This window comes from Zootermopsis nevadensis, unplaced genomic scaffold (genome assembly GCF_977971745.1).
Source record: "Zootermopsis nevadensis isolate Lab colony 2312 unplaced genomic scaffold, Znev_1.0 Znev_ptg000009l, whole genome shotgun sequence".
NCBI lineage: Eukaryota > Metazoa > Arthropoda > Insecta > Blattodea > Termopsidae > Zootermopsis > Zootermopsis nevadensis.
In genome coordinates this window covers 7,506,450-7,522,569 of record NW_028259141.1, presented here as the reverse complement: position 1 = coordinate 7,522,569, position 16,120 = coordinate 7,506,450, and the positions used below count along the sequence as shown (strand labels likewise).

The 16,120-nt window shown below is 35.4% G+C and overlaps 1 protein-coding gene across 1 annotated transcript in view; it reads left to right on the top strand.

Annotated features, from left to right (window-relative positions):
• The window catches only part of LOC110826877 (uncharacterized), a 28,163-nt gene extending 13,991 nt beyond the window's left edge, over positions 1-14,172 (top strand). Inside the window, exons 13-23 of the mRNA XM_087345981.1 lie at positions 498-727; positions 2,539-2,713; positions 3,387-3,632; positions 4,447-4,601; positions 5,338-5,533; positions 5,907-6,554; positions 7,343-7,510; positions 9,357-9,469; positions 10,077-10,244; positions 10,690-10,846; positions 12,156-14,172. Of these exons, the coding sequence (XP_087202107.1) occupies positions 498-727; positions 2,539-2,713; positions 3,387-3,632; positions 4,447-4,601; positions 5,338-5,533; positions 5,907-6,554; positions 7,343-7,510; positions 9,357-9,469; positions 10,077-10,244; positions 10,690-10,846; positions 12,156-12,361 (2,462 nt within the window). The 3' untranslated portion in view covers positions 12,362-14,172. The remainder of the gene's footprint in view (positions 1-497; positions 728-2,538; positions 2,714-3,386; positions 3,633-4,446; positions 4,602-5,337; positions 5,534-5,906; positions 6,555-7,342; positions 7,511-9,356; positions 9,470-10,076; positions 10,245-10,689; positions 10,847-12,155) is intronic.
• The last annotated feature ends 1,948 nt before the right edge of the window (positions 14,173-16,120 follow it).

Sequence of the window (16,120 nt, the reverse complement as noted above, 5' to 3'; positions counted from 1 at the left end):
ACATCCAGACGTGCTCCGTACGTGATGGACAGCACATTGAACACTTGGTACATGACGTTTCGGGAGTTTATTCCACTTCTATATCAAGCGACAGATATTTCTTACAGTTTCTTTTCCTTATTACTGCAATCCTTAGAATACTTAGCATGTACGACAGCCATTAAATCACCAAGCTGCTTAGCTGATCATTACAGTAGACAAGTTGCAAACAAAGTCATGGGGTAATAACATTCAGTGTTTCGAAGAGAGGTTAGTTCTTAAAAAATGCTTCCTTTGACTGTACTGTGTAAGTGGTACATGTTTGCGTTATAACTTATAACAAGGCTACTCTCCTGGCATACAGAACTGAGAATACATTAACAGCGACTTTACGTGCTGAATCATTATTCGCCTGCACCTCCAGGCTACAGCACATCATTTGATTCCAGGTGCTTCTTTCTTTAGAAGATCCTTCATTTTGTTCAATAGGCTGGTGACTGATGTTGTGCTTGTGTGAGTTGAGGTGACTGTCATGGTGTGCGGGCAAGTATTGGGGATCTTACTTGCAGCACAGACCCTGGGGCCTTCTTGGAGTCAGCCATTCCCCACAAGCCCCTGCCCTGGTATATTTCAGTACCTAGCAGATTCTTCTGGTAACTGGCATGGCCTCATTACCGTCCCAGCACCTCAACCAAGTTACACGTTCAAGATCACAGTCGAGATGGCCCTTGAAGCAGTTCTACGTACAGTAAGTTTTAATTATTAATATCTTGGCATGACTTCTTGAACAGCGGTAATACATGTCTTCCATCTCGCCAGATTAGGTTTGCAAACTCCTTGTAAGTGCTTCATTGCAGCGTCTTCCTTGGCTAGTTCATAATATTGTAATAAATAAATTACTTGTCGTTAAAGAACCCTAATTTCCAAACACCCCATTACATCATAAAAAATGTAATGGAAGGAAAAAATGTATATCCCGAAAAATACTTTAAAATGCTTTAAAAATACAATATGGGCTTTAATAGAATTGCTGTCTTATCTTGATTAAAATAATACATTGGCTAGGTAGTAACTTCCAGTAAATTTTATAAGTAGCACAATGCTGATTTTTGCAAAGTTCTTGCTTTAATTAATAGTATGTAGGGAAGGCTCTGTGAATTCAAAGTACTTTTGCCGATAGCCACGTATTTGTCAGGCGCGTTACCAGTTGTGTTTATTTGCGAACACTGGCGATTCTTTCAGCCTTTGTACATCCTGGCATGCACTCTGACCCCTGCAAGCTTTCTACCGCACTATTCGTTGTTTGCAGTTTAAAAGAACAGCTGACAACCTTCTATCCAGGCTCGGGCTTGCTACGTCAAACGCAGTCAGAGCTAGAAATCTTCAAATCGCGGTGCCACCATAACAAACATTTGGTATTTGCCGCAATACACGACATCATTAAATATAAATAAATTATTACATCAAGTACCAAAACAGAAAAATAACTTTCATACAATAGGCATATCAGTACATTGAGGTCAATAATACACAGAGTCTAAAGGAGCAGAAACAGCTCATACTTATATTTCCTAAAGGTGCTGCTGATGATTACAAGAAAATCGTAATCATGTCGGTTGACCTTGAGGTTCTATTTACTGAACCAGGTTGGTGTACTGATAACACCGTAGATCTATATTTAGAAGGTGCCCTGTTTGAATCTCAGTTGGGTTTCATACAGTGTTCCTAATAAGGACACTTGCAATCTTCAAGTGCTAAATCTCATTATATAATAAGAAGTATCTAACCACAACAAATGTTTGTTAATTTTAAGTAAGTTAACTAAAATTTACGTGTATCAGTCTCTATAATATCAATATTATAAGCAGAATATCTCAATAACATTCCTAGTAAAAGGTATTTGAGCAACCTTTCTTATTCATGTAAAAGTAGCTTTATGAATAATATTTACGTTTCTACTTCGTCGATTTCTACAATATTTCGAACTCATTAACATGATATTTAATATGAATATTTTACCATGATAGAATGATGTAACAATCTGATTCACATTTTCTTTTGAAGAAGCAATATTGTAATAATTAAATTTAGGAACTTGAATTTTCTTACAGCAATTTCAAAACGAGTAATGTAAAGTAAGGTAATTTGTGAAAAAGAAAACTTAACATAACAGCTCTGTGACTTGTATTTTAAATTCAACAGTGCTAACTTAAAATATGTATATAGAATTGAATGACAAAAGACTGTAAATATATTCAAAAGCATTTTTAAATAGTAACCATATCATCACATTTATAATTTCAGTTATATTTTCCAGTCACTAATTACTAGATGTCAGTGAACTAAATTTTGGATAAAGCCTGATCATCAAAGAATAAGCAACAAACTTATAGATTTGTACACATACAACCACAAAAGAAGTAAAATTAGTATAAGTGGATTGAAAACCTTCAGAAAAAATTCTAGAAGTGTACTTACTTAAAATAATATTATGTCAAACTATTCAAACATTTCCTTATATTTTAAAGTCTAATTCAGCAAAATGTTTGTATATTGCAGCAATATGTTGGTTCACTAAGACTTTTGGAAAACGAGAATGTGGTATGGAGAAGGATTAACACAGGGGATAGACAGCCAATCCAATTCCACCAGTCCTTTCCTATAACATGGCCTTTGCCAACAGTGACAAGTATCACTTCAAATGGGAATGTTATCTGCATAGGCAACACACCAAGTATGTATTACATAATCCTATTTTTATTCAATAAGGTTATGGCACATATCTCCCTCAGTTGTATGTCCTTGTCCATGTTCAAAGTTGTTTCCTTCCTGTACACCTCCTTCCTGTTCCAGATCCAATCTCTTTTTATTTGCCCTTGTGTACTTCTTCCTCTCAGTTTAAAATGGATTATTCTTTTAGGAATTCTACAATGTTTCATTTTGTGCACATCTTGAAGCCAATTTTCTGTAAAGTCCTTACATTTTTTCTCGTTCAAAAATATAGTTAAACAGTGTCCCACAATTTATTGCTCATTATCATAGTGAGTGACGTTTCTCAGTTCTCTTGAAAAGCATTTTTCTGTAGCTTGTATATTTCTTACTTTTCCAACATGCTAATGCAAATTCCAAGTTCTTATATTTCAGTGCAAAAAAAAAAGTTTCTTTAGTAAAATTAATTGCCAGTACAAATTTTATTTTCTGGTATACAGCTACCTAATATAGTTTGGAGGTTATGTAATAATCTATCCATATTGTCATTCTATTCACATGTAATATCACAATCATTGTTTCCATAGTTCTTGTGCACGTGCACGTGCACACATGCACATATTCACATGTATGTGAGTGAGCAAGAGTATGCACACAAAGGAACCTATATTATACAAAAAGTGTCTTTATGTTTCCAGATAAAGTCTTCACAAAACTGTATTTGGAACATATTCTTTACCCAATTAGGGGAGCTGCATTCCCGCAACCAAATCAAGATACAAACCATCCATTAAGTGGTATGAATAATTTTCAGTATTTTGAGTATAACACAAAGAAAAATCCACTTTATGGAGTCAAGGAACCACTTGATTCTTTTCAAGTAGCATACAACAAAGGCACATCATCAAAAGCCGCATCTTGGCCTTTACAATCAAATATTACAGGTTTGTTACATATTTGTAACACTTTCCATTACGTTTGCTGCTAGAAAAACTCAGGCATTTTTATTTATATTCTTCCTAAAAATTCAAATTTGTAAGATCGTTGCATGTATAAACACATGGAATATATACTTGTTCATATTGCAAAAGATGTGAAAGCTGTTTCCAACTTGGAAACTGAAATCTACTTTGAAAACAAACTAAGGAAAATATTATAGATCTAAGTGCAGAACAGAATAAATTACGTAAGAAGAAAATTAGTGACTTGTCTGTTACTAGCTTCTTTATTATGGACTTTACCCACTGTCTGTTGAAACCCTTAATCATGTAAGATTTGAGGTTTTCACAGCAGTGAGTATGAAGATTTCTGTCTTCTGGGTTGTTGCGCTGTGTAGTCTAGTCGATGTTAACCAACGTTTCAGAGGTCATACTGCCTCCGTCATCAGGGCGATGCATGACAGAGGCAGTATGACCTCTGAAACGTTGGTTAACATCGACCAGACTACACAGCGCAACAACCCAGAAGACAGAAATCTTGACCCTTAATCATGTTCCACAGATCAAGATTAGCTCAGTCTGTTAGCTCCAACTGACTGAATGCATTCCCTTTACACCTGATGACAAAGAAAAATTCATCCCTCAAAACGTGTTTTTTTTTTTCCAAGCAATTAAAAATGTCAGCAAATGATAGAAAAAGTCCAAAATAAATAAATCACTAAGAATACAGTTACCAAAGGCATTTGGAAAAGATGGTATTGTTAATAAGAAGTTATTTTACGTTGAAATTAATAATATATAAAACTCTTTTTTATCTTAGAAGTCTCTTCATATGCAACAGCCTGTCCAAATGTGTTTCGGTATCAACAAAGCCGATCTGGAGAATGGTATGGAGTAATCAGTGTTCCAAACCCTTACCCTATTGTTGCAATTGACATCAGAGTTGAGATATATGTTACAGGAACTATGCCACTGGTAATTAAAATGTCCAACTTTTCTATTTTAGAATTTAATAATTTAATTTTTAAGATTAGCATGGTTCAGATTATCAAGTGCACAGGTTACACAGCATCAACTTTTGATTTTGAACAATGGTAAAGTAAATGGAGGAGGAAGAAGCTTTTTGTGACTAATTTATTTACCTAAAAGAACTGAGGTATGTCAGTCAGGACAGCCATTCACATGGCAAATATTAAAATCTGAATACCACTGAATATTTTTATAAATATGAACACATATATCTCCATTTTACAGAACGATATAACTTTCAGATTCAACATTACCGAACCCAAGATGTTTCCAAGATTATGCTAGCACCTAGTGCTAGATAATATGAGAATTTAACATTGGTTAAAGACAATCTTTCATAACTGTGAACGAGTGATCCCCTCACAATACATCATCATACTGTCCAAACACACTGATACACATCATAAAACATACACAGCAAGTTTTCTGCTTGAGTATTTTCCGTGTTGACAGCATTTCATTCTATAAAATCTCAATAAAATATAGCAATGTATCACCACTGGAGGTGTTTAGTAAATTAAATTCTTATGAAATATTTTCACATTCTTTGCACTCTGTCAGAAACAGACTCCATAATAATGAAGTCTTTCAGCCCAATTTATTATTAATTATATTTCAATTAAAGGTTGGTAAACTCTAAATTAAATAAATGACACTTATAGTCAGCATAAATATGTTGCAGATCACCAATGGATTTCTTAACCTGGTTAATAAACTAAATGAAGAATGGGACAGGATACGGAGAGGGGAAAGATATTACATTCAATACAAATTAGATTTTCCCCTGTACCAACCAGATTCTTCCATGACTTCTCCATTGCCTGCTGTCAAGAGTATCATTGTAAACAATGAAGTTCTATGCAGTGGGAATAAACCAAGTATGTACAGAAAGCTCATTAAAGCTTTTAACCAGGAGTAAGTAGTTAGAATTTGAGGTTCTCAAGGCAGTGAGTCCAAAGATGGCTGTCTTCTGGGATGTAGTGCCATGTAGTTTGGTACAAGTTTACCAATGTTTCAGAGGTCCCTGCTGCCTCCATCATCAGTGCAATGAGTCAGTCAGAAAACAGCCATCTTAGGAGTAAGTATTTTCTTTCATATGGGATGTACTTATCAGCAGCAGCAGCAGCAGCAGCAGTAGTAGTAGTAATATTAGTTTCCTCTTCCACTATCAAGAATGCAATTATTGCAGATTGACAATGGAGTACACTCACTATTAAGATAAAAATGTGTTTATTGTAAACTCTGTTACAGGTTTCTCTGCAGTGAGAATACTTTTATATCAACATTCTATATTTAGTGAAAGATGTACTTCAAGTAGCCTTGACTGTCCTTACAACATTGAACAAACTAGGCGACCGATCACACCAACGCTTCCAGTCTACATACAGACACCTCCAGTCACTGAAATAATAACTCCAAGCAGCAAACAGACGCCTATAGAGTATGGGCAAACAACAACTAAAGAGCCTTTTCTTCCACCAATATACACACCAGTCACTGAAATAATAACCCAAAGCAGCAAACCGACACCTATAGAGTATGGGCAAACAACAACTAAAGAGCCTTTTATTCCACCAATGTACACACCAGTCACTGAAATAATAACCCAAAGCAGCAAACTGACACCTATAGAGTATGGGCAAACAACAACTAAAGAGCCTATTATTCCACCAATGTACACACCAGTCACTGAAATAATAACCCAAAGCAGCAAACCGACACCTATAGAGTATGGGCAAACAACAACTAACGAGCCTATTCTTCCACCAATGTACACACCAGTCACTGAAATAATAACCCCAAGCAGCAAACCGACGCCTATGGAGTATGGGCAAACAACGACTAAAGAGCCTATTCTTCCACCAATGTACACAACTCTACCAGTAATACAAAGAACAGGTAAATTAAAAATTCAGAATGTTTGTTTTTTAAGAAATATAAACTTTACAAATCACAATAAATTGAACTATAAATCAAGGTTCTGACACTCCAGCACAATAATTAATTTAATATTGTATGACTCAGTTCTGTATAACTTATAAAATCAGTATGTTTCTTTCAGACATTATTTTATGTTCCAAAAAAATTCATTTTTATATAATTTGACTGAAAATTCATTCAGTCCAAAGTATTAACCTACATTTGTTACAGAATAAACAAGAATTTATACAATAAAATGCATGTGGTAACATTGGTCATTCCAATGTTGAAAGTGCTGGGATCAGGCCCTTGAGCCATTCTTAAAGCTATGTCAATTGTGCATAACTTATCTAGTGTCAACGCTGTTGGACATTAAGCATTAATCTTATGTAGACTGCTAGAATGCCTACAGGCAAGTATTTCCAGATTGCATTGTTCAAAATGAGTCTATAATATGCTGTTCGGTGATAATTTTTGTTAGACTGGGGATGTTAACTTCTAGAAGAAAGAACATGTGCTGCAGAGGAGGAATTTTTTGAATAAATTTGTTAGGACTTTATGGAAAATATAAGCAAAATTAAAATAAGTTAAGAAAGTAGTATATCTGTAATGGGCTGCATTATTATTTCTCATTAGACTAAAAGCTGCATAAACAGTAACTTATAACACTGGAGTAAATTACAAATTTCTAAGAACTTATATAAAGTGTATCTGCATCTGAATCCTATATTTCATCTTTTCTTTCTGTGTAACATATTTGGACAAAGGACTCCAATGTGGAATGCTGGTAGTGAGAACCAACCCACTCATCACTTATGGAGAAGATACAGTCATAGGTCAATGGCCCTGGCATGCAGCTCTGTACTTGTACATGAGGCGTGACATTAGATACAGGTGTGGTGGATCTTTAATTGGCATCAAAACTGTTATCACAGGTAAATAAGATTATTACCAATGATTCGTATCTCACCATCATAGTATGAAAGAACCTGTGCACTTATATAATTTGTGTCTATATTATGATAGTGGTCTCTTCCAATTCTGTTAACAAATTTTGAATTCCAACTTCTTCTCTAAATATTTAATTTTACTGAACTGTTATGGCTTGTTATGGCTTGCATTGTTTTGCTAAAATTTAAATATTTATGTTTCTTTGTTGTAAAACAGTCAGAAAATATATTCTGTACAATGTATACACCATAATTAAACAAATTAACAGAGTGTGTGGGTCATTAACAAGATCAAATATGCTTCCCATTTTTCACAGTAACCCATATCTATATTTATTGTTCCAGCATACTGATAAAATTTTCTGGAATCTTTTGATAAATAACAAGAAAAAACCTATATTCATGATTTTGGATGTAGTAAGTTCCACAGCATTTTTGATGTTGCAATGCATGACAGTGAAATCCAAACAGGTCTGACAATATTGCAGTCACTTATCTCAGTCAGTATCATATCTTTATATATTTATTTATACACATACTATTGGAGATATAATATTTCCTGAAATCATCTCCATCCCATTATTTTGGATAATACACTGCAACAAATACAGTAAAAAACAATAGAAATAAATGTGTTCTGCCAAAACTTAACTCTCTGCATAACTTAATACAATACAATGAGTGCAAACCACTGATAAATAGTAAAGATTCTTAGACACAGAAAATTTTGTTTTAGATAAATCAGAAATAAAACTAATAAATGTTGATTTACACATGAATACATAAACATATTTCCCAGAAAAGTGAAGAAGAACAAAAAGAACTTACATCGCATACAGCGAGAACAACTAATTTAACAAGCAACTCTCATCTTAACATTCTTTTCAAAGTATTTGACTGTGGTTTCTGCAAGTTTTGATGTCAATAACAGTACTTTCAGATACAGTAAATCATTTAGTAACAGTGAATTTCCAAAGCAAGTATGTGTAATATGTATGCTTAAACTTTCTGAAGTCTTCCAAAACATGACTTTATAATGTATCAGAAATCTGCTCAACAGTTGAAACACAGTGAAGGACAAATAATAAACATAACTATAAACATCTGTGAGCAAGTAATAATAGATTTACATTCTTTTACTTTACTTTTTTGTTTCTCTCGATAAGAACACAGATATTACATCTTCAACTTGTTTGGCAATCACAGTTTGATTCAGATTGACTACATTTAATAGAACAGGATCTGGTCTAGAAAGTTCTACTGTCAAACACTTTGAATAGGCATTGTTAATTTCTTTATTTATACATGCTGGTAAAAATTTATTGTCCAATATGAATTATTTGAAATTCAGTTTTATAAAGAGACATACCAATAAAATCTATGTTTGTTGTGTGAATTTGAGGAGAGCCAATTACAAATATGATGGTATTAGGAGTTAAGATTCAACATCAAACATTTCACTAATGTGGTAAGCAATAACAAAGTACATCATACAAATACAATTTTTTAAAATTTACAAACATTTGTGGGCATGTGAAACTAAAGAAAAATTATTTTCTATTAAGGCTGACAAGTGGCCTTACAAACTTTTGCTGGTAGAATACAGAAGAGGCATTTAAATGTGCTGGGCCGATACCATAAATTTAAATAACTTCTGAAATTTCAAACCCTTTGGTAAACAAAATATTATTTCCTAAATATACAAAAGACAATAAATTAGGAAAGCTAAAAATACAATATAGTGCAGAAGTAATATTTCTTCCACAAGTTTAAATTGCATATAGGTAGTAAATATAAAGTTATATCTCAAATAGGTCTGTTCTTTTGACAGCTGCACACTGCGTAACCAAAAATGATAAACAACTAGCTCCAGGTGATATCATAGTTTACCTAGGAAGATATAACCTCAGAAATCTGAATGAGGAAGGCTCACAGAACAGAGATGTATGTACTTCTCAAATTGTTTGCTACAATTTTCCTAGTATAATTTCCAGAATTATATTTTGCAAACTTTGGATCATATACACACCTGTAGTACCATTTACAGCAAACAAGTAATACACAATAACAACCCAGGAAAAGGCCCACTAATTTTCATAACTTATAATATTATGTAGCCTACAAAAGTATGCAGTGTATTATTTGGTTCAATAATTAGTTATCAGTAAGCAAGTTATAGCTGATCGGAATAAAATATTATCAAACATTATTTTTAGCAGCAAAATTCTAAAATGCAGGTAGATAGAGTTTCTAACTACTCAATGTAAAATTATGTGTTGATAAGATAAAGAGAAAAAGTATCATGCTTTCAAAGGGTGTGTGACCGGGCATAAATTAAAAATTAACTTTGTATACCTACATTAAATATTCATCAAAATAAAAACTGTTTGAGGCAAGCATTACAGACGCAACATTTCTTAACATAGCTAAATATTTTAGGATATGAACAAATTCTCCATATGATTAATAATATTTAGGAAATCTATGATGTATGATTTGTGTAAGAAAGTAAGCTGACAGCATCAGTGCATAATATTTTTTATGTGTCAAGGTAACCAAAGTAACTGTACATCCCTCATACAATGCCACATCTACTGTGGGAGATATAGCAGTACTTACGCTCTCCACCTCCGTTGAAGTTACTGTAACTGTGAGACCTGTATGCTTGTGGGACCAAGAGAATATTAATCCTGCATATTTGGTTAACAAGGAGGGCTTGGTAAGGTTTAATCTTTAGAATTAAACAGTTTGGTATCATGAAAATGGTTGTCTTTTAGGCTGTTGCACCATGCAATCTGGTAGAATTTCACTGACATTTTAGATGTGCTCGCTGCCTAGTCTGTTCATCACATCCATGAGTATCCCACATCTCTCTCTTTCTGTTTGTAAGATATTCTTGGGAAACAGAAGTGTTCTGTTATTCCTAAATGTGCCAGTATTCTTGTTTGTTCTCTCTTATTATCAACAATTTCTAGTTCCTTTTTCATATATAGGCTCTGCTTTTGACCAAGTACTTAGCATACAGCCATTATGCTCAGAAAACTTATTTCTACTGTATCAAGTCTATTTTTTCAGTGGCAACATTACTCCTGATAGTAAATTTGGCATATTCTTGTTTTGAAAATATGATTCTTCACAAATATTTGTTGTTGTTTGTAAAACAGGTGGTTGGATGGGGTTTAAATGAATACGATGAGCCTACAGAGACTCTGAAAATGGTAACGATGCCAGTGGTGAGCCAGCAGGCTTGTATCTGGAGTGATCCCAACTACTATTCACATTTCACATCCAACACAACCTTTTGTGCAGGATATCGAAATGGTATGTCCAACTTCTTGTCATAAATTAAAGGTAAACTACAATTTTGAACACAGCAATGTGTCTTGTGCTTAGCATACAGATCTCCAATTCACAAGTCCATACATGAACTATATTCTGACTAGCTTTCCTCAACCACTTAAGACAGATGTTAATATAATGCCTTAAAGAAGGTCATAAGTATTTCATTTCAGATTTTTTCCAGTTCACCATTTATAGTCAGCACTGCAAAACCTAAACAGTTAAGAAAGAAACATATGAGATTTGAAGTTATCATAGCGGTGAAGATGTTGGTGTTCTGAGTAGTGAGGTTTTCACAGCGGTGAGTATGAAGACTTCTGTCTTCTGGGTTGTTGCGCTGTGTAGTCTCGTCAATGTTTACAAACGTTTCAGAGGTCATACTGCCTCCATCATCAGGGCCCTGATGACGGAGGCAGTATGACCTCTGAAACGTTGGTTAACATCGACCAGACTACACGGCGCAACAACCCAGAAGACAGAAATCTTCATACTCTGATGACGGAGGCAGTATGACCTCTGAAACGTTGGTTAACATCGACCAGACTACACGGCGCAACAACCCAGAAGACAGAAATCTTCATACTCATCGCCCTGATGATGGAGGCAGTATGACCTCTGAAACGTTGGTTAACATCGACCAGACTACACAGCGCAACAACCCAGAAGACAGAAATCTTCATACTCATCGCCCTGATGACGGAGGCAGTATGACCTCTGAAACGTTGGTTAACATCGACCAGACTACACAGCGCCATAACCCAGAAGACAGAAATCTTCATACTCATCGCCCTGATGACGGAGGCAGTATGACCTCTGAAACGTTGGTTAACATCGACCAGACTACACAGCGCAACAACCCAGAAGACAGAAATCTTCATACTCATCACCCTGATGACGGAGGCAGTATGACCTCTGAAACGTTTGTAAACATCGACGAGACTACACAGCGCAACAACCCAGAAGACAGAAATCTTCATACTCATCGCCCTGATGATGGAGGCAGTATGACCTCTGAAACGTTGGTTAACATCGACCAGACTACACAGCGCAACAACCCAGAAGACAGAAAACTTCATACTCATCACCCTGATGACGGAGGCAGTATGACCTCTGAAACGTTTGTAAACATCGACGAGACTAGACAGCGCAACAACCCAGAAGACAGAAGTCTTCATACTCACCGCTGTGAAAACCTCAAATCTTACAAAATTTTACTTACGAAGAGACACCAAAATTCATTAATTTCATTAACCTTCTGCCCACACAAAAACAAAACCTTTTTTCTTTACAGGCAGCAGTGTCTGTAATGGTGACAGTGGTGGCGGAATGGTCTTCCTTAACCAGGACAATGATGGCACTCAGATGTGGATGCTACGTGGTATAGTTTCTCACAGTAGGCGAAGAGATGGTTATGCTAATATATGTGATACTAAAAGTTACATTGTCTTCACAGATGTTGCACAGTACTTAAGTTGGATATACACAATCTTAATTTAACATATAATCTAAAGTGCTCATTATTTAAAATGGTAGAGTCTAAGACATCACTGGAATTCTAAACCCATGAGTGAAGAATTCAATTTTTAGTTTTCAGCATCTCTTCTCTCAGATATGATGGAAATAGACAGTTATGAAAAGTAATTACAAACAATGATTCCATAAAACCAGGTGGCTGACAAATGATGATTGCCCGGCTTCGGGGCTGAATATTCACCACAAAATAAATTCATTATTGAATTGATTCATTAATATGATTCAAGATATGTATGATGGACATGAGACTTTGAATGTTACAGCTTGTTTGTTGTAACATCAACCAACAAGCCATAAGTGCAAGTTGAAAAAAAATCATTTTTTCGTGACGGGAATAGTAGACATACAAAAAGACCACTTTTCTCCGAGGCACATAGGAAGAAAGTTCGGTTACAAGTAGTTCTAGAAACTACACTAAAATCTTACTTCTGTATAATTTTATAGTCTGTTGTTTTACAGGTCCTCAGTGGTTATCATGCCATATAGGACATTCATAATATTGTTAGTTTTATTATTTATTTATTGTTTATTTATTTCCGTTCGATGTATACAATTACAGCAGAATGATAATCGCTGAATCAATCTAAATGCATTACGGTGTCTTTCGTGTATAAGAGCTTTCATATTTTTCTGAAATTATCTCAGACTAGCTAACATACTTGTTCTTAACCTGAGAACTAAAATACTAAAACTGCCCACTTACTATGACAGTCTTGTAAATATATTTTCTGCTTGAACAAAGGATGCATTACCAGAAGTTTCCATTCTTCATTCAGGTTTTTCTTTAAATAAAGAGTACTCAGAAATCAAACAAGCTTATTTCTCATATCACATATCTTTCGTAAGAATGCAGACAAGGATTTTATGGCATATTTGGTACATTTGATTAATTTCTATTATTCCTGAATGGTGAGAATATTTTAGAAAAATGTTATAAAGAGCTCTCAAATTATATTACTACGGAGTGTCATTGCAGCAGGCATGTCCAGAGTTCTTTGGCTTTCTTATCACTGCCCCATTAATTGCACATTAACATACTCTCCCTCCTAAGTTAAGGGGACTGCAGAACTTTGTCGCTGATTCTGCTCTTAGCTGGACACAGGGTAAAAGTCAAAAACGTTAGAATAGCGCGACAGACTTGAGGGTTTCTAGAGCAGGTTGGGCCAACCCAAATGATCTTTCGGGCCACTTTGGAAATGCATCATAACTCCGCGGGCCACATATAAAATTATATATCCCCATATTAGATTTAGATACACTATAGACATTTTTTTGGAGTGAAAAAACATAGTGTAAACATAGATAATATAATAATAATGATACTAAGCGTACATTGTAAAGAAATATATAGCACTAAAAATTAAATATAAATATATTTTGTAAAAGTGTGATGAATCTCGCGGGCCGGAAAAATATTCAAGGCGGGCCACATGCGGCCCGCGGGTTGGCCACCCCTGTTCTAGAGGATACTAACAGAAAATGCAACCAAAACACATCGAAAGTCTATCCAATTCTTGCTTGCTTGTTGCACTCACATTTTGTAGGGTTTTCTTTTCTTAAGCCGGAAATGCAACTTTCCTTACATTGCTGAAAACTTCACTTAACGTTATTAGTCTAGCACCATACCATGCATACCTTATCATATTCTGAAAACATACAGAGCTACACTATTGTAACATATTGGTGAATTTTTAATTGTTACGTTCAGAAACCAACTGAGCGTTTGTATTTTTTTAATGTGAATGTAGGAGAAAATTAAATATATAAAAAGCAAAGGCACAAAAAATAATTCTCTTACGACCTTCAAAGTCACTACAGACATGGCGATCACAAAGAGTTAACTGGGAATCGAACCGAGGTTGCCCGCACTGCAGGTAAGCACGCTACCCAACTGAGCTTTACTCAGCTACAACGATCAACATAAGGGAGGGAGGGGTTCTTTCATGAAACTTATAAAGTTACAGCAAAGAACGTAAGAAATAAAATTGAAAAACAAAGAAACAGTAGAGTGCAAACATATATTTTGTCCAGGATGTCAGAGGATGTTCCATTACCAAACTTCAAAACTGCAGTCTAATCGGTAGACCGCGTTCCTTTGTAAGTTCTTAGGGACAAAAACCCGAAAGAGCATCGCTTCGACCTGCAGACCCAGAAAAGTTATTGTTATGTGGTGACCCTTGTCCGTAAACCTACACCTCTGGTCCCAGCTTTAAAGCCTGTCGAGGAATGCGGAAATGGTAATTGCGTCTTTGACAAAAGGAAGAAAATGTACCCCGCATTCCTTCTTGCTTCCTTTCCCCTGTAAATTAGGCACCTTTAGAAAGAGGGTCAGAAAAGTAGTTACAAGCTAAGGGTTATTAAGTTGGGAATAAATGGTGAGAAGGGAAGTGAAGTGTCTTAGTCTCCAAGTGATGAAGGGCTGTAGTTTTTTTTTTGGGATAAAATTTTCATGTGCTGAGAGCGGACTTTATATTCTACTCTAAGTATTGTGATTAATTAGTGGATGTGTGTTTTGTATGGTGTGTCAGATGTTTTATTTTGAGTGTGGTATGTTGTATTGTTGTGTCTCATTGTATTGTTGTGTGAGTGCATCAGTTCATGACGTTTGTAATACATTACAGTTATTGTCTTATGTCTAGGTGGTATTAATTTTTTTTTAAAGTTAAGTACTTTAGGTTGGATGGTTTTGTAATTTATGAGTTGGTTGATTTTGAGTGGGATGTCTTTTTTTGTGTCTTATTGTTTTTGTTGTGTCCTTTTTATTGTTTTGTTCTGTCTCTGTGTTGATGTATCTTATTGTTTGTTGTGTCTTATTGTTTTTGTTGTGCCTTTTTTTATTGTTTTGTTCTGTCTCTGTGTTGATGTATCTCATTGTTCTGTTGTGTCTCATTGTTTTGTATCTTATTGTAGGTCACTGCCACCGGGTATAAACCCATTTGCAGTCAATAATAAATAATAATAATAATAATAATAATAATAATAAAAGCTGGCACACGAAAATGAGATGTATAGACACAAATCGGAACACAATTCATCAAAGTGTCCGCTGCCCGAATATCAAAGCAAGACGATGAGTAAGCCGCGCGAGTGGAAAGGCCCTAATGATGGAGGTACCAAGGATCTCTGAAAAGCAGGTAAATTTGCACCAGACTACACGACGCAACAACCCAGAAGACAGCCATCTTCAGACTCACCGCTGTTAAATGTTCCATCAGAACGTCCCCTCGGAATCAACCTGATCGACTTCAAAAAAATCCCCGTAAAGATAAGTTGTCCCTACAGCACCTCGCCATTAAGACGTGAATTTTGGCACTCAGTTTGAAGCGCCGACCGCTTTAACTCTGAGGACATAGCCCACTAAAGAACAGGCTGCAGAGACAGTCTTGCCGTCATGGCCGGGAATAGAACTCCAACCTTCCGGCCCCACAGATAATATACCCGCCTGCATTCTTTTGTTTCCTAACATGGGTGGTATCAAGGATAACATCTACTATAGCAGAGTTTGTGTCCGAGTTCTTTAGCCTTCAGGACGAGCTTTGGAGAGAGATAGAGAAGGCTGAATGAGGAAAAGCGACAAAGCCAATCCGGAGGCAAGTGCCTCTTCCATACACTTGGTACGAATGCATTATCCATCCTTACATACCGTGCAGTCTACTGATATATAAAGTTATGCATACAGACAAAACTTTTTGCTCTTGAAGTGCGAACACAATAATGTTCTCT